This window comes from Atractosteus spatula, chromosome 26, assembly GCF_055471065.1.
Source record: "Atractosteus spatula isolate fAtrSpa1 chromosome 26, fAtrSpa1.hap1, whole genome shotgun sequence".
NCBI lineage: Eukaryota > Metazoa > Chordata > Actinopteri > Semionotiformes > Lepisosteidae > Atractosteus > Atractosteus spatula.
The window spans coordinates 3,542,056-3,564,753 of NC_142731.1; the positions used below are offsets into that span (position 1 = coordinate 3,542,056).

At 38.7% G+C, this 22,698-nt stretch overlaps 1 protein-coding gene across 1 annotated transcript; it reads left to right on the forward strand.

The window, feature by feature from the left end:
• Positions 1–549: 549 nt before the first annotated feature.
• On the forward strand, positions 550–22,698 carry dusp3a (dual specificity phosphatase 3a). The gene is made up of 3 exons (XM_088906441.1): positions 550–903; positions 12,133–12,359; positions 15,141–22,698. Exons 1-3 carry the CDS (start codon positions 749–751, stop codon positions 15,347–15,349), a joined length of 591 nt encoding a protein of 196 aa, XP_088762567.1. The 5' UTR covers positions 550–748; the 3' UTR covers positions 15,350–22,698.

Consider the following 22,698-nt stretch of genomic DNA (forward strand, 5'->3'; position numbering starts at 1 on the left):
TAACCCAGCTGACCTACAGTACCTAAATTGAGCAAGTGCAAAACGTATCCCCCCCTCACCCTTTAATTCAGTTGGTGAGCTAATTCCTCACTTCTCCACCTTCAGCACAAGGGTTCCTGACGCAAACGCCATCTGTGCGTCAACCAGGTGGATGCAAAGGGTCCCTCTTTAATGTATACTGTAGATGTGGACCGTTTGGGGTTAAGAAACCGTTTAAATGCAAGCTTATCATCATTATTGAGCCCCAGCTCCCGTGTCCCTCCTCCACCCCTCCCAGCGTGAAATTTAAAGGTAGGCAATACCCAGGAGAGCATGACATTCTGCCGGCCGACCTAGGTTTTCCCTGGTGTGCGCAGAGCTCGGAGACGGCAGGGCTGCGAGTCTTGCTTCAGCTCGACGGCGCCTTTAACAGCTCCCCTCTCCCTGCCTCCCTCCTCGCCCCGTGCCTGTCGCGTCCTGGTCGCCACCCTGTGCGCGTCGCTCGCTCGCCCTGCCCCGCGGAGCGCCTTTCTCTCCGACCCGTTCCTCTCTGGCGTGCAAGCGGACTGAAGCCCGGGGTGTGTCGGGCGGGGAGCGACTGAGCGAGCGGGTGCGCCTTGGAAACCCACAGAGCACACAGAGGAGAGAGAGAGAGAGAAAAAAAAGCGATGGTCCAAAATCAGAAACCGACACCGCCCGGGCTCGCACAGTAACCTGACACTTGTTCACCCCTCTAAATAACTCGCGGGGCATCGCAGGCTTTTCCCACATGAAGAAGAACCAGAGCCCGGCCAAAGTCAACATGTCAGACTACCAGATCTCAGTGCAAGAACTTAACGAGTTGCTGTCAAACGGCATCGGATCTTACAGCCTGCCTACACAGCACTACAATGAGGTATTTCCCAGGATTTACGTGGGTAACGCGTAAGTTTTCCATTTCTTCCAAACTGGATTCCAGTTATTTGCTATTTGCTCATTGCTCCCTCCGTAACAGAAGCAGCGTTATTTGAGAAAAGGTGTATCCTTCTCCTTAGCAACCCTAAACACATCTGAGTGGGAGAAGGTGCGGTGCGGAACAGAATGGCGTGTTGTTTTAATAACCTTCAGGATGTGCATCTTCCTGTCACATCAAATGCATCACCTGATCTTAAATTAAAAATCTGATGTTTGTGGCCTACTTATAGTATGCATTCAGCTATTCATTTCAAATTAATCCAGAGACTATAGAGTCACCAATTGATATCTGAATGTTATGTGTTTTTTAGTCTAGCAATGTTTATTTGACACACAACCATTTTTATACGCACATCAGTATCTGGTAGCCGATTTGAACGCTAGCATTCGTGGTTAATTATCATCAACTTTAAACTGTTAACAATTATTGTTGTTTTTCGTACAATTGCTGCTATTCATTACATCAACAAACAATAACGCTACAGTAAAAATACACAGTCGCGCATCGCTAGGGGTTGGTCAAAACTGTTCAGTTGTAAAGGAGGGCTGTAGTATAGAGCTAAGGATTTTAATGGAGAAATGGCCACTTCTATCACGGGTTATTTTCTATGTCGGTTAAACTGTTTTCACGGTTGAGGTTTGAAAATAAGCGACTCGAGCTTGGAACTGAGGGGCGTGCGCTCATTACGTGCCCATTAGAGCGCGTCGCCAGTCAAGCTGCCCTGTCTCGTGTGCACATTAAGGTCTCGTCGGTGTCTTCATGCACAAAGCACAAAGCACAAAGCACAAAGCAAACGCTCTTAGCTTCTTCGCATACAGCACAGTGCCAGACAAGTGCACCTACTGGACATTTTGCACCTGAAAAGAAACGTCAAAATAAATCGCCGGCCCACCTGTTTCATTCACTCCGGGACCTGGGTTTGTTCGATGCAGCAGAAACATGAGAAAATATTCGATTTTCGTGAAGGAGTTATTATTCAAAAGTAAAGGGTTGACAGGGGAAAAACAATATTTACCAGTCTTTTCGGTGCAAATGGACGATAATTCGGGTGAATTACTCTACTTCAGCTTTTAGAGTTTTTAGAGCCACACCTATGCAAATTCATGCAACGGATTAATGGAACATGTTCAAACAGTAAATCTGTCAAAACGCAATGGGAATGAGGGCAGACAGCATTCCTCATCCAGATTACAAATCTCAGCAACACCTGAGAGAGACCAAGGAGAAAAGGATACTTCCCTCTTAGGATCAAAGTGAAATTTCCGAGTTCCCACACAGGCAGTGCATCTTCTTACATAGTATTTAAAGACTCGGCATGCCAGTGACTCACACTGCTATGCTGTTCAAATTGTTTTTCTTTCTTTACAATTGCTTGTTCAAAATATCGAAGAGCAAAGTGGATTGTCCCCTCTGTGTGCATCAGTCTGGGAGTTCCAGTAGCATTATTTTAGTCAGTTAAATGTTATTCACAATTACAGTACCACAGCTGTGCCAAATCCAAGGGGCACAGTTCTTTGCAAAGGTATTAACCTCCTTTCGATGATGTCCCTTTTGTTAAACTGCAAATGATGGAAACACATTTTAAAGTGAGTGTTTTGGAGCAACAAAATACAAAAAAACAAAACACTTTTTATGGGTGAAAGAAGCTAACCATAGGCAAAATTTGAAAAGAAAACTTGGAATCTAAAATATGTTGATTGCATGAGTATTCACCCCTTTTCTGAATATTTGGCAGAAACTCCATTAGTCACTGAATATAGCTTATTATTTTTGGATTAGTTTAAATGTATTCTCATTTGTCTGTCTTGTTTTTGGTTTAAACATATGCCCCTGGCGGTTATATTTAAACAGATCATGTTCCAAGCTTTGGCTAAAAGGTAAAAGGATGATTGCTTTGGAAGCAGTACAGGCAACTGGAGCTTGATTGTTAGTCAGACCTACTTAATCCTTGCATATTACAATAGGTTAGAATGGAATATGTGCAGAAAGAGAACCTGTACTTTAGGATGAAATGCATGAAAAGCCATACATTTGCAGCAACCCACACAGTTAGAAAAAAACAGCTAAGGCAACGTTAAAAATTTATTTGGATTGTGATTTTTTAAAATCTTAACTATTCAGCATGCTGAACTGTATAATATATACCAAGCCATTGCAAGACATAGAAAATTATCCGTATAAAACTGTATTGATATATTAGAAAACATACTTGTGCTTCCAAAATGATACATAAGCTAAAAACTGAACAGCAAAAAAACATTCTAGCATTGGCTCTAAATATAACTTGAGTTTAACATTTTTCATATCAGCAAAACCTAGATTGTACAGAGACGACATCCACCCCCACCACATGAGTCACTCAGCAAGTGTTTCTAGTTATAAACCAGACAAGAAGGATTCATCCCTGGGATCCAGTTTTTTATTCACTACATCATAGTATTGTCTCACAGGGAAAAAAGATCGCCTCCTGTTCCCAGTCCTTAAAAAAAGGTGGTGTGGCACTGCTTGTACTGTACTTCTCTCTTTTAATGCATGTCATGAAGTGCAGTTGGTGTTCTTCCACTATGTTAGGTTAAACTGTTGGGTGATGGGAATTCAAAGTGTGTTTGAGACAAGCTGTGACTACATTTTCACCACTCTCACATGTCATTTTATGGGTTTTTTTCATCGTCTATTTTCTGTTCTTTGTTTCCCAAGAAAATCAGACCTTGAAATAAGGTGCACGGCTAATGGGTTGTGGGATGGACCGATGTGTGAAAATGGTTTCTGGCGATGAACAGAACTAGTGAGGAAAGAAATGAAATTCATTAGCAGGTTGCTTTGATTAATGGCTGCAGCAGCACTCTCAGCTCTAACTCCTCTGTGCTCAGAAACAATGAGGGCTGCACTCCAAAGCCAGGACACGTTTCAACTTTGCATACAGAGAAGGAGGGATCATTCACATGGTGATTTAGTAGATGGAAACATTCCCAGCAGTGAAAGCCATCCGTATTATGAGTCATACATTTTTAAGACATACCTTTCAATGAAAAAGGAAGGTGTGCAGAAATACTTAAAATTTGGAATTGAATTTAACAATACAAGCATGGTAGGAATGCTTTTCTTCTCACTTTTTCCTTTTACACTGTTGAAGTCTGGTTGCAGGTTGCTGTCTTATAAAGTTTTATTTAAGAGCCTCTGAATCTTTGGGAAATAAGGAAAATATTTCTAAATAAAAGTATTAATACTACAAGTTGCTTTATCTTATTTGATTATACCACTATATTGTATACTGTATAAACTTTGTGGACACTTTGTAGTCATTTCTTTATTACTGTTATTTCAAAGTTTAAATGTGTAATATAATGTGAAACATTATCAGTTAATACTAAACGTTTTCATTATCTTTTTTTATCTTTATTGTTCAATGCTCCCAAACATTATCTTTATTCCCAAACTGGAAAGCTAAATTTCCAGGTGGGCAGAGGGAACACTGATTAGCTTGTTTCCTAGGTGATGAGGCAGTAATTCAGGTGATAGTGATTAGTTTGCCTCTCAGAGTATAAAGGGCGTGCTGAGGGTTGCTCTTTGTCTTTTGAAAGATCAGTGAAGCTTTGAAGCCTTGTTTTAAAGAGTTAAAGAGTTAAAGAGTTAAAGAGTTAAAGAGTTAAAGAGTTAAAGAGTTAAAGAGTTAAAGAGTTAAAGAGTTAAAGAGTTAAAGAGTTAAAGAGTTGTGGTTTGGCTACTACTGTAGCTACATGTTAAAGGTGAAAAAGAGACTTATAGTACCCAGTTAACTTATTAGTCTGTGTTTGAAAAAACATAAGAGTAGATAGTAGAAGGTGGTATGGAACACAGTAGGAGTAAAGGGACACACAGCACCAGTTAAATAAAAGCCTTTCTAAAAAAGTTTTTGAGTCTAGGTTTGAAAAAGATCAGGGAAGCTGACTCTCTGATGTCCTTTGGGACAGAGTTCCAGAGCTTTGGGGTATAGCATGCAAAGGCCTTAGAGTGTAGAGGGCTGGGTGGACTGACGGAAGACCAGAATACAAGGATTGAAAGTGGGGAGTGGGAAGATAGTAAGTCAGGGAGGAACTGAGGGGACAAGTGGAGCTAGTGCTCCAAATGTGGAGCTAGGGTTTTTAATTTTGTTTCAGCCGGGTAGCTGCCTGAAGCAGTTATGGACTAGCTTACAAATAAGCCATTTGTAAGATGAGTTACCTGTCTTGTACTACAGAATTTAATTTCAAGAGTGTGGCCAGTGGTGACTTGGCTTCCTAGTCTATCACAGTGCACACCTTGTTTAAAGTACTGTTCACAGTATAATGCACACTGAAATATCCACAATTTCCAAATGGCCTCCTTGAACTTGAACTTGAACTTTATTGCCATATGTAACCGGTACTGGTACAATGGAATTCTTACTTACAGAAAGTCTCTCGATTGTAAAACAAGTGTAAAAAACAAGACAAAGTGCAAACAGTGCTTCAAGACAATGTACAAACAAACAATAGACAATGTGCTAGTAAACATGTAGACAGTTTGAATGTAAACAATACAGATGTGTAAACAATGACTGGAGATGTGCAATAGATAAGAAATCATAAAGAGGTAGATGGTGATGGTGTAGGTGTGGTCCGAGGGGGATGGCTAAATGTGTTCACCAGTCTCACTGCTTGTGGATAGAAGCTATTGAAGAATCTAGTGGTAATTGTCCGTATGCTCTTATATCTTTTGCCTGAGGGCAGTGGGGTGAAGAGCTCATGCCCGGGGTGGTGACTGTCCTCTGTGATGGCCAGAATTCTACCATGGCAGCGGTCCTCATAGAGCTGTTTAATCTCAGTGGGACCGCAGCCGATGATCTTCTGGGCCATATTGACCATTCTCTGCAGTGCCTTTCTTTCTCGCGAAGAGGTGTTGCCATACCACATGGTGATCCCCTCTTGTTTGTAACAGTGGTTATTTTGTAGAAATAGCTGTAAATGAGTCAAGGCCAATCAGCTTATCATGCTCATTCATTTACTAGTAATTTAATAGTCACTCATGAAGATATACGGTATAGTGAAGATCACATATACACTAAACAATATCTTGAAACTGTACCACCACCTCAGTTGTGCGCATAGTCAGAACCGTGGGGTCTAAAAAGTCTTAATTATTCTGGCTCTATTCCCTCTGTAAGTCATCACATCATAAACATTTTGACAGCACTCTGTTTCTCTCCAGTGCTAAATGGACTTCTTGCCTTTGAGGCTTTTACAGTTTTTACTGCTCCACAACACAGACTTCCCAAACATTGTAGAGCAATCTGCTTTGACTTCTGTTGGTAGTGTGTGCATAGGCCAGGCTACTGATAAAGTGCAGCTATAAATTAATGCCAGTCCATGTGCAGTGTTCTGTGGGTGCTCAGCCTTGCATGCAGTTTACTGTCATTACAATTACAATCAACTCTTGAATTTACTGTCTTTGGCAGCAAGGCTGTTGAAGCAGGGCAGAATTAAATTTCTCTTTTCCAGAAACTCACCTGACAGCTGTGAAGTGAAATGCCCACACAGATCCAAAGACAGAATGCGCACTCAGCCTTTTTATTTTGTTGTTTTTGTTTGTAGCTGATTAGCAAAGCAGTAACCTCCAAAACAGTTTGTGGAACAACTAAAGCATGCTTATGTTGGTGGTGACATATTATTCTGTGATTAAGGTCAGAGCATTACCCTGGGACTGTGTGGAAAGTCACACCTATGTTCTCTTGCATGGTGTTCATATGTCTAGTTTGTCTGAGTTATCTTCAGTTTGAACACAGTTATTGGTATGTTGCCAGGTCTCTATAGAGCAGGTAAATGGCAGTAATAACAGATTTTTTTCTATCATAAGTGCTGCACTGCACAAGGAGAATGCGAATGGATGCTCCTCTGACACTCATCACTGATTTATCACTCACTACAAGCTCCATAGGCCGTGACAGGCGAGTTAGCCACTGATTGGAGGAGCTGCGTGTCTCACACCGACATCACTGCAAGGCAGAAGGTACACCCAGGAAGTCACAGGATAGATGCTGAGTTTTTGCCAAGAGACTCCTACCCACCTAATCTCAGCCTTGCTCCTGGGATGCTATGGCAATTGTGGACATTGAGCATTATTAATGTCCCTCAGGAGATACAGATTTGCTTTATTTGGTTAAACTGAGTCTGACATGATTTTTTGAGTATCTTAGGCCATTGTTACTGATTATTAAATGTAATAATCTGGTCCATAATGAATTATAAAACTGACTGTTGTTTGGCCAGTCTGCCTATAATTAGTAGTCTTTCCAGTTTAATGCTGTGTTAAAGAAAAACTGCAGGAGCTCCTAGTAAAACAAATATTTTGAACCATTTTAATTGATTACTGTAATTAGTCCTCAGGTATCTTTATGTAATTGTATCCAGATTATACTGTAGAGTGCAAAGTATGGCAGAGTCCAAATTTCCCAGCATATAAAGAGATTCTAAATATGAAGCTCTATGAAGAGATTTAGCTGTAACACTTTATTGAGCAGTTCAAGAAAACTTAATCTAAAAAAAGTCCAAAAATTTTGTAGCAGAGGCTTTACAGTACATTTGATTCACAAATGTTTGCTTTTAAAATATGCAATTATCTTCTAATTTTCTTTCTGTTTTTCCATTTCATTTTGAAATTACATGGTAGGATTGAAGTTGTTTTTTGAGTAATAGATTAAAGGCAGCCTCAAAACTAGACTGTATGGACTGTGAAAAGACTATAAATATAATATAAACATTAACACTGCTGGCTTCTGTTATGTTCTGTAGTGCATTGTTTTGAATATATACAGTATATATATTATATATATGTAAGTTATAACTGTATACAGTATGTAGGACCCTACAGGCTGGAACACCTCAGAAACCTGACTAGATGATAAACTAAAAGTCAGGAAACAATTTGTATTCCTACTCGTGTAATTCCCTAATGCATAGACAATGGTATCTGTCTGATAGTTGTATAGTAGATCAATATAGAGATATTTATTTGTGATGGATGCTCAATCTCCATCTCACCAATTTTAGATATGTACTTTATATATGTAGTTCTGCCCTAAATATCCTAGGGCAGAACTACATATATAAAGTTTGCTAAAACCCTACTGATCATGGGATGTTCTCATACAAACAGCCTTTTCTTTGTATTGGCTTTCTGGAAACGTCATCAATCATGTATGTGCAGAGGACTGTAACACGCTATACTGTAGCATGAAGAAAATCCATCTGTGGTTTGAGGGGCATACATTGAAAACAGGCAATCGCCAATAAAGCAGTCTTTGTTTCCAGGCGATAAAAAAGTATAATTGCAAATTTCACAATCCCATTTGTGAATAGATTCTGCAGATTGGTAGAAAATAAACCTTCTGCAACAGAGTTTAGGAGTAATGGGATGATCTTTAGATCAGTTTCATTAATGAATGACACCCTGAGGACAGACATAAGGAAAGAGAGAGAGGATGTGCTACTCTCATCATCTTTGAACTGCCCTACTGTACGTGATGTGATGGATGAGGGATAAGTACTGAGACATAAAAATAAAATTGTTTCATTTGGATTTTGTTTTAAAAAGGTGCTCATTGTATTCCATAGACTCTCACATACAGTATATGCTACAAACAGTGTAGATCATGATTAATAAATGCCATAAAGTACATCATGATGTGTACTGTACTGTATACTGTATGTAATGTGGAGAAAAATATTTGAATATTAAAACAAACATTTAGATTAAGTCAAGAAAATGAAAAATCTAAAATATTAGGACAGTAGAGATTTATCCTGGAATGTTCTTTGCCAGAACATTTTGTTTATAGGAGATGATATAGAAGAAAGAATGTGATGTGATATGCTGTATATGACAGTGCAACTCTCCATATGCATTGCTTTTAATACTTTATATTATAATACTGTAGTCAATTCAATAAAACAGCACAAATGGAGATAAATGGTGACCTTAAATGTCAGTCTCTATAACTGCTATAGAATAGTGCTTATCTGCATCCAGACAGGCTAACCCTAACCTTGAATCCACCTTCTGAACAAGACAATCAATCATTGTTTTCACTTAACTGGGTCCCACTGAGGAAAAGGAAGTCACCAGTTCAGTGAAATCTAGTGGAGAGAATAAGTAAGTGTAGTATTGTCTTAATGATTTGAAAATGCTACAGTGATCTTTATTTTTTATTACATAATGGAGCATGCATTTTTTTTCATTGGAAACAACATACTAATACTATTTTGGAAAATATGACTAAAGTTTATAAAGATAAATATATACTAGGCAGCACATATCAGACATTTATTAAGCACAAAAAGGTAGGTTACTCACACAAACATAACAAGCCAACATTTGGTATCCTTGATTTGTTAAGTGCTTGTATGTTAGTTATAAACATGAACTAATGCATACCTTCAAACTAAGCAATACTCTTTTTTAGTTTGAAATTATACAGTATTTTTTTATTACAACCCAGAGAGGCATGTCTGCACTGTGTCATTCTTCCCCTGTGGGTACAGTAACAGCACCGAGAGCTGAAAGATTGGTGTATAATCTAAAAAACAATTGCGCCTGCATTATAAAAATATTTGCTGATGATTCATTTAGCTTTCTAAGGCTTACAGCATCTTCGCTGAATGCTGAGGAGTTGGTTGTTTTGTCTAACCAGGCAGGCAGACTGCACCCAGTAAAATTAATAAAAAGCCACAGTCTCCTTGGAATGAGTTATTGCTGTGTATTATGAAGAGCAGCTTAAAGAGCATTTTACCACTCTGGCTCTGTACCAAAAGCATACTGGCTGCTTCAAAACATGCGTAGTTCTGGTGGCCTTGCCTTTGTGTCAGTGTGTGTGTTTTCAAGAGTGAATTTAAGACAAGCACTGTAAAGAGTGTGACAGAGTGATTGAAAATTCTCATTGTCATTCCCAAAGGTGAGGTGAGTGTCCTTAGAGGCAAACTAGAAGGCAGCATTGTACTGATATGAAATGCAGCTCTGTGTTCAACATACTTTGTACTCTGAATCTATTTTCGGTATTGTACAGTGTGCCCTAGCAGCTCAGAAGACTCTGGGTAGGTGCCAAGCTCTCTATGCTGAGTCCACACCAGTCTGAAACTCTTCCATCCCTTAGGAGCTGCTAACATAGACAGGCATCTCCACCATCTAAAAATGGAAGAACTACTTTTCATTACGGTTGATGGGGCATGGTAGTGACCAGAACTACAGACAGGCCACCAGGCAAGTTAGAGAGGCCTGAAGCCCTGTTACATAATGTTTTTGATATCAGTGCTTTATCTGTTTGAACTAATTAGTAAAATAGGTGCGGCTTAAAAAAACTGAAAAATGTGGGAATGGTGAATTTGCAGAGTGATGATGGTACAAAGTTTCTACATCACGTTTCTACAAATTCTCCTTTGATGCCTTAATGCACATAGACACACCTCTTAACACTCTTAACAGTGAGTGTCTCTTCCAGAATTTCACCACAATAAGTATCTCAGTGGTGTCTCGGGAGTCCTGGTTTTCTGGTCCCAGGTCAGGAGTGGAGTGCATTCATCTGCTGATGTGATGTTAGGATGGATTGCAGTATTGGATTTCCTTTCATCACATGGGAGCAGATTTTCTCAGTCTCAGTTTCTCAGTGCTGCTGCTCTGACAATTAAGAGTGCTTACCTCATTACCATTTTCGAGCAGCAGCCAGATTTTGTAAGGACAAGTGTCGGGAATATAAATCCGATAGATAAGTGATTATACTGTAAAATACCCATTTCAGTATAACCAAGACGGGTTGATTTTATAACCTTTTCAAGGTACAGTATAAGCATTGACCTACCAGAAAACAACAAAATCATGACGTAATTTCTGCAAGACTCAAATTGCAGAACTCTGATCTTTCTTACAGCTACAGAGTCATCTGTACATATTGGGACGCTGAAGTCAAAATTGCTGCTTTTGCTGTATACTCAAGGAATTTGCATTTTAGATGAAATGATTAATTTGAGGCAAAAGTACAGAATGTTGCCTTTTTTTCCTGGGTTTTTCTGCTTTAATATATTAAAAAATACGACATTTTGTATTCCATCTACCCATTTTAGGCGAGCATAGCTACTGGGATAAATTAACTTAAATTAAAATAGTATAAATCTTTTGCATATAATAACAGCATCAAACTTGCATTGACAACACCAAACTTGGGTTGTTGTTCGATTGGATTAAAATCAGGAGATTGACCTAGACCTAGACAATCTGCACAAATTGTGAGGTCATTCCGCCACTGCAATCATTAGTTACATCATCAATAAAGATGAATGAGCCAGTTCCAAAGGTGGCCATGCGTGTCGAATCCATGACACTTCTTTCACCATGTTTCACAGTTAAAGTGGTGCTTTGGATCATCAGCAGTTCGTGCCTTTCTCCACCATTTCACCTTGCGTTCATTTTGGTAGAAGTTTCTTTGTGTTATCTGTCAAGAGTGCTTTGTTCCAAAACTCATTTGTGTACTTTTTAGCAAATTGTAACCTGACCTTTCTATTTTTGGTGCTGAAGAGAGGTTTGCATCTTGCGGTATAGCCTTTATAATTCTGCTGTTGAAGTCTTCTGTGAGTAGGAGATTGTGATACCTACATTCCTGCGATGTGGATATGTGGCGATTTCAGCAACAGTTGTTTTGAAACTTTTCTGCACGGTTCTGATAATTTTCTATCCTCAACTGCAGTTGGTTACCTCTGCCTATCTGGTCATTGCCAATTGCTAAGTACATCAGTGGTTTCATTCTTTTTCAAGATATTCCAAATTGTTGATTTTGCTATGCCCAGTTTCTGTGCTGTGGTTCTGATCGAATTAGTCTTTTCTTTCATAGACTGTCCTCTAGTCTTCATGTTGGTTTAGGCCCACTGACTCCAAAGACAGACACCACAGGGAAGAGCAGAGGCTAAATCCAACACTGCACTCTTACAGCCCATTTCTCTTTCACTTTCACTGCCACGGGAAACACCTGACCCAGAAGAACCAGCCAGTTGTCCCAATATTTATGCTCCCCTGAAATGGGGGGATTGAACATGAAAAAGGCTGTTATTCCTAAACAGTACAAGACAAATACCCATGAATAAAAGGTGGAATTCTGTACTTTTGCCTCATAGTCCTCCTTTTGAGCAGCGCTGGTAAAGCTGAAATGTGCTGAATTGCAGGTTTGTGGCCCAAAACGTGATGAGGCTTCAGCGGCTGGGGGTGACGCACATCCTGAACGCGGCCGAGGGAAACTCCTTCATGCACGTCAACACCAATGCTGATTTCTACGCTGGTACGGGCATCACTTACCATGGCATGAAGGCCAACGACACGGAGCACTTCAACCTCAGTGCCTTCTTCGAGGAGGGGGCAGATTTCATCGACAAAGCCCTGGCTCAGAAAGACGGTAAAGACACATCCAGATACTGCTGCAGAGAACTGTATCCTGCTGTCACAGTTCTGTCGTTCAGTTGCCCCTTTTAGAAGGAGCTGGGAAATAAATGCTACAGTATATTAGCTAGCTGGTAATACCTATAGATTTTTTTTAATCTGCAGCAGAACCTCCTAATAATAATAATATAGCACATTGAACGTAGCGTATCAAAGTGCTTTATACAAGGTGCTCTATATGTTATAAGTAATTTATAAGTTGTATAAATAACAAATTACAGAATGAGCATATGAGAAACGCAAGCAGAAAGAGGTGCAGCAGAAGATATATGTAAAAGAGTGCAGATTACTTGACCCGTAACTTGATTTACAAGAAAGAATATTTGACTTTTCTTTTTTCTTTCAATTGCCCTTAAATATTTTTTGTGTTTCTTTACATTATGGAATATTATTTTTGGTATTGACTAACCATTCCAGAAAACAAAGGATTGCACAAAAGATTCTGAATATGGAAGTATGTTAAAGGCTGCAGTGCTCAGTGCTTCAGCAATGGAGTTTGTAGCACTGTGCAACACAGATATGTATCCCCACCCCTACTTCTTAGTTAGAATTAAACTAAACAAGATTAAACTACAAGTGAGTATGGTGAATAAGGTTTTGTTGCTGTAGATATTTTAAATGTCCGGTTAGGAAGAATTAATAGAATGCTAATCTACCTGTATTGCCACAGGGAACAGGGATATGTGTGTACAATTTACGTACCTTAGGCAATCTTACAGTATCTTCCTTACTCCCAGTGCATTGCGGTAATAAGTTTTCAAGAGATCTCACAAAGGAAAGCAATGAATATAGAACTAGATTTGCGGTTGTATGTTTAAATTATTTGCACACTCTAGAGAATGCAAGTGTGCTTCATTTCTCTGCTGTTATTTCAAATGCTTCCCTTTTATTTAAAATAAATAAAAACCTAATCCTTACAAAAGTCCTCTTTGATGAATCTGATCTCGATTTTGCTTCAGTTTTCTTTGATTTTCACATGCCTTCATTGCCCTTGACTACTTTGCACCACAGATGCAACATGATATAATGAGATGAATGTTTGTACAGTTATGCCATTTTACTCTTAGTGCAGTGTAGTAAAACAAAGGAGAAAATGCAAAATGATTCTGGTAAATGGAGAATAGCAACCCATCCTAAGGAAAACTGCTTTAAACCACTATGACAAAAACTGTCTCAGATCAAGTTGATTTATTCCAATAGCTTGAAAAGTAGGAGATCATTCTCAGACAGGGAGGAAGGAATTAGAAATTGTGGTCTCCTTTGATCATTTTTGAGCTACCACAGGAAGATAAACCAAAATTGTGTCGTCTTTGCTTAAAGAGAAACGGAGGAAAAGCTCATCTTGTCAGTTTTTGCTGACATGTGACTTCTTTCGCCCATGAAATTGTTCAGTTTGAATGTTGATTATTTGATCAAAAATATTCACTTAAAAAAGTGTGTACTCTACATCATTTCTAATTATACAGAATGGGACATCGTCAGTAGATGATAAGTAGGTTTGCAAGCACTGTAGCTGTTTTGATTTCTGCATGTCCTTTGTTTATATTTCTTGTTTATGTTGGTTTTATTAACTGCAACATGACATGAGCACTAATGGGAGATTCAGTGTTATTTAACTTGGTCAGAGGTTAGACGGAGCACGTTGTCCACACCTAAGTAGACATTGACCAATTGTTATGTCTTTAATTGGAGTGGACAAAGTCTTGCATTTAAAGATTTATCTGAATGGATTTTATACCATCTCAGAAATAGTAGAGTAATTAGGAGCATCTTTTTTTTCTTTCCATTTTGGCAGCTTTGGTTGGTGTCATAAATCAGGACAGAAATCCTCCTGTTCAGAGGAAGTCTCACTAGAGTGGACTCTGGAAATAGTGGAAGCTGCCAGCCATCTACTCCTGAAAAAGTGGGAGTGAGAAGCTGCAAGCCAGTGAAAACCTTCAGAACGAGTGGGCTTGATAGAGTGGTTCAACATCAGTCTCTTACAGTGCCATGTCAGGATGCTTCTCATATAAAAATCAGAAGGGTCATTTCAAAGGCACTGTAGCAGTGACTAAAGCATATCCTGCTCAATATTCTGTGTCATGTGCTAGCTGTGCCATTCTGTATCGGATAAGGACAGCTCTCGGACTTCAGTGAAACAGCTGAAGTCTGAATCACCAGCAAAATTGAGGGACAATTGTTTGCAAAAGTAGCTATAGGCTTGTGACAGTGCGGTGGGGAAGGCACTGTGGCGGGCCCCGGTGAAAAGGGTGAGGGGACAGAAGCAAGAGTGTGAGGGTATCAGGGGCCAAAACTAATACAAAAAGAGGTGAAAATAAACTAAAAGGCAAAAAGAAAGTGTACCGCTGTGCCCCGGGGTTGTCCAGTGTGCCTCTATAGGACCTGCCCAGCTGGGGCTCATCTACAAGCTGGGACTACAAAGGCAAGATGTCGCCCCCACGTAATGCCGCAGCCTGTAATGATATTCGCATGCTATGATAATGGGACTTGGTCGTTCACATTTGAGAAACATTTTAAAACTCCCATTGCATGACAGTTTGATCCATTTTTCCGATTTTGCAAGCCACAGATTGAAGCGTAGGTTGCACTAATGAATCAGAAAGGCAATAATTTCTAAAACTGCAGCAAAACCATGGTAAAGGTAGGAAAATCCTATAGAACTTTTGCCAGGCTAAAGTGGAGTCTTGAGTTACCCTGCTGTACAGAATTTGTCACAAGATCCATTTGTCTGCCGCAGGCCGTGTGTACGTGCACTGCAGAGAGGGTTACAGCCGCTCACCCACCCTGGTCATCGCTTACCTCATGCTGCGCCACAATATGGACGTCAAGACGGCTCTCTCCATGGTCCGGCAGAAACGAGAGATCGGCCCCAACGACGGCTTCCTCAGACAGCTGTGCCAGCTGAACGAGAAGCTGGTGAAGGAGGGGAAGATCAAAGGAAAATGAGTGTCCGCGCAGGCGGGCAAGAGGGGCCTCACAGAGAGTCCGATCGGACCGGACCAGCTGACTTCCCTGTTCTCATCCCCATCACAGCCTTGCTCACTCGCTGGCCCGGTCAGGTTTGTCTTGGCTCTCTGTCAGGATCAGCTGGGTGCTGACAGCGATGGAGAGAAAAGGCCTGTGAACCAGAGTCCATTTCAGAGTCCTCCCCCCAATCTCTTGTTTCTTTTGAGGATTTCTTACAAATCGAGATACTGTTCCACTGCCAGCTTGTACAAGTCCTTTTCTGCTCAGAGATTTTCATGTTTTTATTTATTTAATTCTTAAGTACTATTCGTGAAATTGTTTAGAGTTGTTTTTTTATTGAGGATGAAACTGTGATATATTTTTGGTTCTTTTCATGATTTCTGGGTCTTTTTTCACTAATTTGAATTCCACTAAAATTCACTCCTTTCGAGGCCTTAAATAGTTTCTCGTTTTTCCTAAACATTTTGAGGTTGGGTGTTTCTTACGTGTTGCAGTTTCCTTTTATGATAGATGATATATTAACTATATTGTATTCAAATTAAAAAGTATCTTAGATAACTCCTGATATGAATCTTTACCACTGCAGTATGTTTTTTGAGAGGGTTCACTTTCTTGACAGAGGGATAAAAACAGAACTGTTGGGGTGTTAGCAAACCACCAAAATCATTTTAAAAGTATCTGCATTGCTTAATTTGTTTAGGAATATTCTCTTCTTCCTCAACTCCAACAGCAAATGTTTTGTCATTTTGGAAAAAAATACTTTACAAATATAAAGGAACTACTTAATAAGAATGGGGTGTGATTTGTGAGGAACACAAATCAAGAAATTGATACAAAAAATAAGTATTTTCTTTTAGAAAATGGCAGGAAATAAAAAGGAATGTTTTAACATTAAGCACTGACACTTCCAGACATCTTCTACAATTTCTGTTAACATTAGTTGGCAGCATGCTCAGAAAACAATGGAAAAATGTAATGTAATTTCCTCATAAGATCAATGACATTCCACATAGTTATGCTTTGCTTCAGATGAAAAACAGTTTGCATTGATGTTAACAATATTTGGGGTCCTTGTCCAGAAAACAGAAGGTGTACAGTAATAATACCCAGTGTCTGCCTTGAAATTCCTCTAAACCTGCTCCACTGGTCTTGGAGAAATTGTGTGCCGAGCAAAACCATTTTAATGTGAAATTCTTGTGTTTTACTTAAAGCTCTCTGTTTGAATTCAAAGTCAGAATCTGAATTCGCAAACCCACACAGACATTTCATAAGTACAATTCAGGTCCACTGTTAGGAAGATGACATTTATTGGAATTTGGTCACACGCATACAGTAGGTAAATCTTCAAGAGGAATTGTCCTAACAAAGGTTTATGCCACTATTGCAGCTTTGGATCTACATGTCAAAAATAGAAAAATCTTTGTTTTGCAATTTATTCCAGTTACATCTGCTCCTCTGCAGGTGTCCTCTCTTGTTGGTTATTAACTGCTGCAGTATGACTCAAGAATCCCCAGTTTATCTGAAGTGTCGACAGAGCTGAACTGGAGCCCAGCATCAGAAAGAGGATGGTTAGAAGATCAGTGTGCTGCACAACTCCATCTGCTGTCCCCTGAGTCCTGGCTGTTCTCACAGACTAATCGGACTACTGTTTTTTCAAGAGATGGAAAGTTTGCTCTAAGGTTAAGCGAACCTTAGTATTTTTGAAAAGGCTTTAAAAAATAATTCCTAAATATTTATAAGGGAGACCTGTCCTTGTATAAATAATAGATACTCTTTTGACGGAAATCAAATACTCGATATCTGACTCACAGTTCATGTGCTTTGGCCTAACCTTAATATTATAGGATTTAGTATCGGAACAATTTCAGTTCCTGCTTTAGCTTTTGAAAAAAGGGACTGAGAGAACGATACCCTGGTAATCGTTGGAATTAACTAAGGAGCTCTTGAAAAGGTGGTGATGGGGTAGAAGGATGATTGAAAAATTACTACCGGGGAAGGGTTGTTTCTTTACTTAGTTGGACTGGGCACTGGGTTAGCCTTTGATCTGGAGCTATCGTTAGGAAGTGTATAATTTCAATACTGTAGAACATTCTTGGGCAGCACGGTAATGTGGTTGATGCTGCCATCTCAAAGCTCTTTGGTCCTAGGTTACGTTTTGGGCTGAGGCAAGAAATTCTCCCCACGTTCGAAGGCATTCTCTTGGGGGCTTTCACCAGGTGTTCCAGTTTCCTCCCACTGCCCATAAACAGGCTGTCTGAGCTGATCGGAAGTATCCCTCTGCTGGATTGGTATCATGTCCAGGGTACAAGCGATCATATGCTCTCAGTTCAATATTGCACCCCATGCTTCACAGATAGAATCTGTTATTATGAACTTCATCAGGGCAGTCGGCTTTCTGATCATGGGTGGAAGGACAGAGTTGTACAAGTTCAATACACCAATGTCACACATCCATCCGCCCATTTCCGAACCGCTTTATCCAGTATAGGTTCACGGGGGAGTAAGAGGCTATAGCAGCTAGCCACAGGCACAAGGCAGGGTACACCACAGATTGGATGCCAGCGCATCACAGGGCACACGCAAACACAGACATGCACACACTCATACCAGGGCCGATTTTTCTCACAAGTTAAATAACCTATGTGAACATGAGGAGAACATTCATACAGAACACTCCATGCAGACAGCACCCAAGGAATTGGGCCCTGGGCTCAGTGCTGTGAGGCAGCAATGCTAACCACTGTGCCACCATGCTGTCCAGTTACACATACAATGCAGTTAAAAATGTACTTACAGTACATTGCATCAGTCGAGTTAGCTTGTGGACTACACACTTAATAAAAGAACTTTGTAATGTTCACAAAGGTGCTGCTCTATCATTTTCTATAACTCATAAAGTATTCTGGTTTTCTTTTTATCTGAGCTAAATGTGATTTAATTAATTCGTAATTAGCCCTAATTAGCGCTGTTTGCAAGTCTTTAATGACTGAGGAGTTTGCGTTCTCCATTCCTGTGACTGTAGGCGCAGGAATGAAGATCAGTTAATCTGATTTCATTTACTTAATATAACATAATTTTGTGAGGTAAAGTGTTAATTGGAAACTATTTGAACAAAACAAATATTTTTTGTTAATAATAATTCATTAACACATAGGAAATATTTAGCAGCTCATGATACAGCAGTTCTTCTCTACCAGTCATTTTTATATCCGTATTAACAAAAGGTAATATTAATGTAATTGACTTGCTGCGTGTGTTTTTCCAGTTCTTCAAGAGTAGTTCAAATGAGGACTGCCAGTCCACAGTGATCTGAGCAGTGCTTGTGATTAGCATGGACATAAGAAAAATTTTTCTTTTAACTGCCCATTTCTTAGTACCCAGTGGTTTCTATCCTGACAAAGCTAAAGTTAGCAGAATCTGATATCTGTGGGATAAATAGAATTAATCTCAAAATGGGGCTTAAGTCTGTTTGCATTGTAAGGCAGGCTACATGTTTTATTTCCATTAATATTCTGGTTGTTGAATGTCCTTGATGGCCAGGTAACTTCAAAACAAGACTACTGCAGGTCAGTTTTAGGTTGCCTTCTCTGTCCTGTCTTTAATTCTGTTGACTATGTTCCTGTATCTATGACCTACTGTAGGTCAAGTCCAGTCTAACTTCTGCAAATGGACCCAGGCAGTTCCTTTTACTAATGTGTTCACTAATCCATTGACACTAATAGGAGCATTTCAAGTTTGTCCCTCAGATAGACATTTCCCTTAGAGGATTGCCAGCGGCACCTGAGGTAGCACTGATCAGAAATGTTTGTTCTCCACAGGATTATAGAATCCACCTATAGTTTTAAATCTAATTGTACTGTAGGTTAGTTCAGAACTGCAAGGCTTTTCATATCTAATGATCTGAGTTATTATATATCTAAGAATTAATTAAGAAAATGAATGTGTGTACTATTTGTGTTTTTGCATATATTTAAAACCTTATATACAGTACCTTATGCATATATGTTTATGTATATGTTTGTGTGTGTGTATTATTATGTACATGTACCCTCACCCGAATGTATGAGAAATGTGTTGGTGATGTTTATGTTCTTGACAAATGTGCCAGTGTGTCTATGTGAAATGTGTAAAAACTTCATATCTTTACAATTTGTATACAAATAATACAGATTTAGTGCTTCCAAAATTAATACTCCACTACTGACACGTGTGTAGTACATGTATATGTGCTTTGAACTATCTGAAATAATTCAACTTTGTTTTTTTTATTCAGTATCAACTGTATGTAGTCTGGGGGTGGTGAAAATATTTGCTCGATTTCAGATCTTAAAATGCTGTTTGAATGTGGTGTTGAAAATGTACATTTCGGATTATGATTGCCACTGCTGGTTATGCTGTAAAGTTACACCCTTTGTTTCATTTTATGAGCCTTCAGAACTTCTCAATATGTCAGACTGGGCCTCTGATGTTCATCACTGAGCTTTCATCACACCTTGCATGGTTTGTAGTTTCATAATGCATATTACAAATATGAGTGTTTTTGTAATGAAAATCTAATATTCAAAATAAAAAATAACATTTTAGAACATTCCTATTAAATACATGTGGGGAATTGGATTTTGAACAACCTTCTGTAGAAATATGACATTTCAGGGTCTGTAATCACTCACATAAGCATATAGAATTCACTATTAGAATAGTCCCAGTGTACTATTCAGTATCAGGGGCTCATTGGCAACTACTGTATTTGTGAAACACAAGAGATTAGGACATTAACATTAGATTGGGCTTTTTAAAGATCTTCTAGCCTGAGAAATGGGAACTCAAAAATAACTCTTACAGGTTTTAAGTTGTAGATGATTTTTATCATTAAAAGGGGTTTTGAATAATAGACTGTTATTCAAACATGAACTAAAAAAACATGATGTATTCTGAACAAATATCCAGATACAAAGGTTCTGTGCTTATTTGAGTGATAATAAAGTGCATACAATACTAGCTTGTGGGCACCATATTGTAACAGGACCTCTCTTAAACATTGCTTTCACACTTAGATACTGAAATGCACTGTTTACAAGACCAAATGTTCTATTTTCAAGTATTTTAAGTCTTGCTCTGCCTTTTCATTGCTGCTGCTGATTTGGGATTTAGTTAAAAATTATTTTTTAGAAATCTATTCTGTAATATTTTACAGTGCCTATGGATGAAGATTGTAAAAAAACTATCATTTGAAAATAATAATGTACTGTGTTTATAGTGGTTGGTTGGGGTCACTTAAGCATTGGAGAAACACTGCCATCTACAGATAAGTTAGTTTTTTATAGTTGCTTTTTTAATCAAAAAAGGGTGAGAAGCTTGTTTAGAAGAGCTCACTGAATCTATGTCAGGGTACAAATTACAGGTTGTAGTATAATTGGCACGCTTATGATTTTTTCCTATTTAACAGTGAGGTGTGAAAACGTAAGATCTGTGTCGGTTCTCCTGTAAAGGGCATCTTCGTATAGAAGTCCAACCTGTCCTTTGTTCCAGATTTGTGATTAGTGCATCTGGTACAGTATGTCTACAGCCTGAATTAAGAACTGAATACATTCGTTCCAAAAGGAGATAAAACAGAAAAAAACTGTAATTTTGGTTTTATTAAGAATTATTAAGAAACAGTGGCTACAAAATGGAAAATGTTTTTTTCTTTTTTTTTCTTTTTTTTTCCCTGCCAGATGTGACCACAAGCTACAAAACATCAGCCTTAGGATTAAAAAAGTCTATCTTTTAACTATTTCATAAGTGAAATTAAAAGATTTTTTTTCTCTGACTACCTATTTCTTTTGTAGCTAACTTGGACTGTCTTCAAGGCTGAATTGAAGAGCTCTAAAGGCCTTTGCTTTTTATCCATGTGTATAGCATAAGATGTGATTGTTAGTCATTCTGATTCTCCCCGAACGAACTGTTTCAAGTGTAAACTAACACATTCGGCTGTAAAACAAGTTCCGGCATTAAAGCTGAAATCATGGAAGAGAGCAATGTAATATTCTTGTCTGTCTCTGATGTTGTTTCCACTGTTTCAACATTCTTATGTATCCCAATTAAAAATGAATACCAAAGTTACAGTTGTGAGCTGTATTAAGACAAACAAGTACTGTCTCTTAGACTGGTAGCAATGCATTCAAAGTGATTGGACTCGTAGCATTCCAGCAGCCGGCGATGAGTTTACCTATTTACAGAAACATTTCTATACTAATTGCTGTTATCACATAAAACACACTGTACTGCAACTAGGCATCTTGGTGCTTGGGATAGCACATTAGATTCCTAGCAGTTAAAATAAGAGCAATTAATGAGAGATGTCATGATGGGGTAGCCTTGAGGGTAACACTTTAGATTTTGGGTCACAAATGCCATTCCGGACAATTTTCTCAATTAAATACATCAAAAGTAATGGAATGTAATAACAGTAACCATCCTCTACTGTAGATTCATTGTACTAACTAAACCCTAATCCTTACCGTAGCCTGAACTTTACCATTAATCTCTACTCTAGTATTTGCAGAAGGTGGCTTGTTCCGTCTCTAATACTTCACAAGTGTATTAAGAGCTGGCTCATTATCAATTTACAGAGTGTGGCCAGTTTGTGTTTCTGTTTCTGGTACACCAGAAAATCAATGCGACAGGATATGCTGTCAGTTAAAAACTCGTTCCTTCCTGTGGTTCTTGGCATTTTACCTGTGACTTTTCATTTCAGAATCTCTCCATAATGTAGATTATTGCTATCATAAATGATCGTGGCCAGTTAGTATTCATAGTCCTTGCAAAGCTAGCAGTTAATCAATTTCTTGCAACTTTTACCAATGTGATAGAATAAATCCAATGTATTGTACTAAATCACCCCCTTGAATTACAAACTTTAGCAGTCCATAAGACTGTTCCATTACAAGAAAAGTATAAATATTGATGCTGGATAATCTGCTGGTTGAGTAATAATGAATGCAATGCAACAACTCTAATACAGTTAATTTGATCTTTTATATTATTAAAGATGTTTTCCTTTAGGTCTCACCATATTGCATCTATTATTCTAGTTTTATTTTATTGGGTTCGTTTTGTTTCTTTGCTAAGGTGTTGCGCTTACCCCTGAAAGGTTCTGGTATATTTTATTATTGTGCATTTGCTTTGCAAGAGAAGAATAAAGGGGTTGAGGGGAATTCATGTTTCTTCTTAGCAGATAAAGATTCTACAGTAGGATTTCATGATGTACACCTAATATATAAGATTTCAGTCTGTTTTATCACGACTTCTTTTCTTTTGTTAAGCAATAAATGGTGAAAACAGGCAAA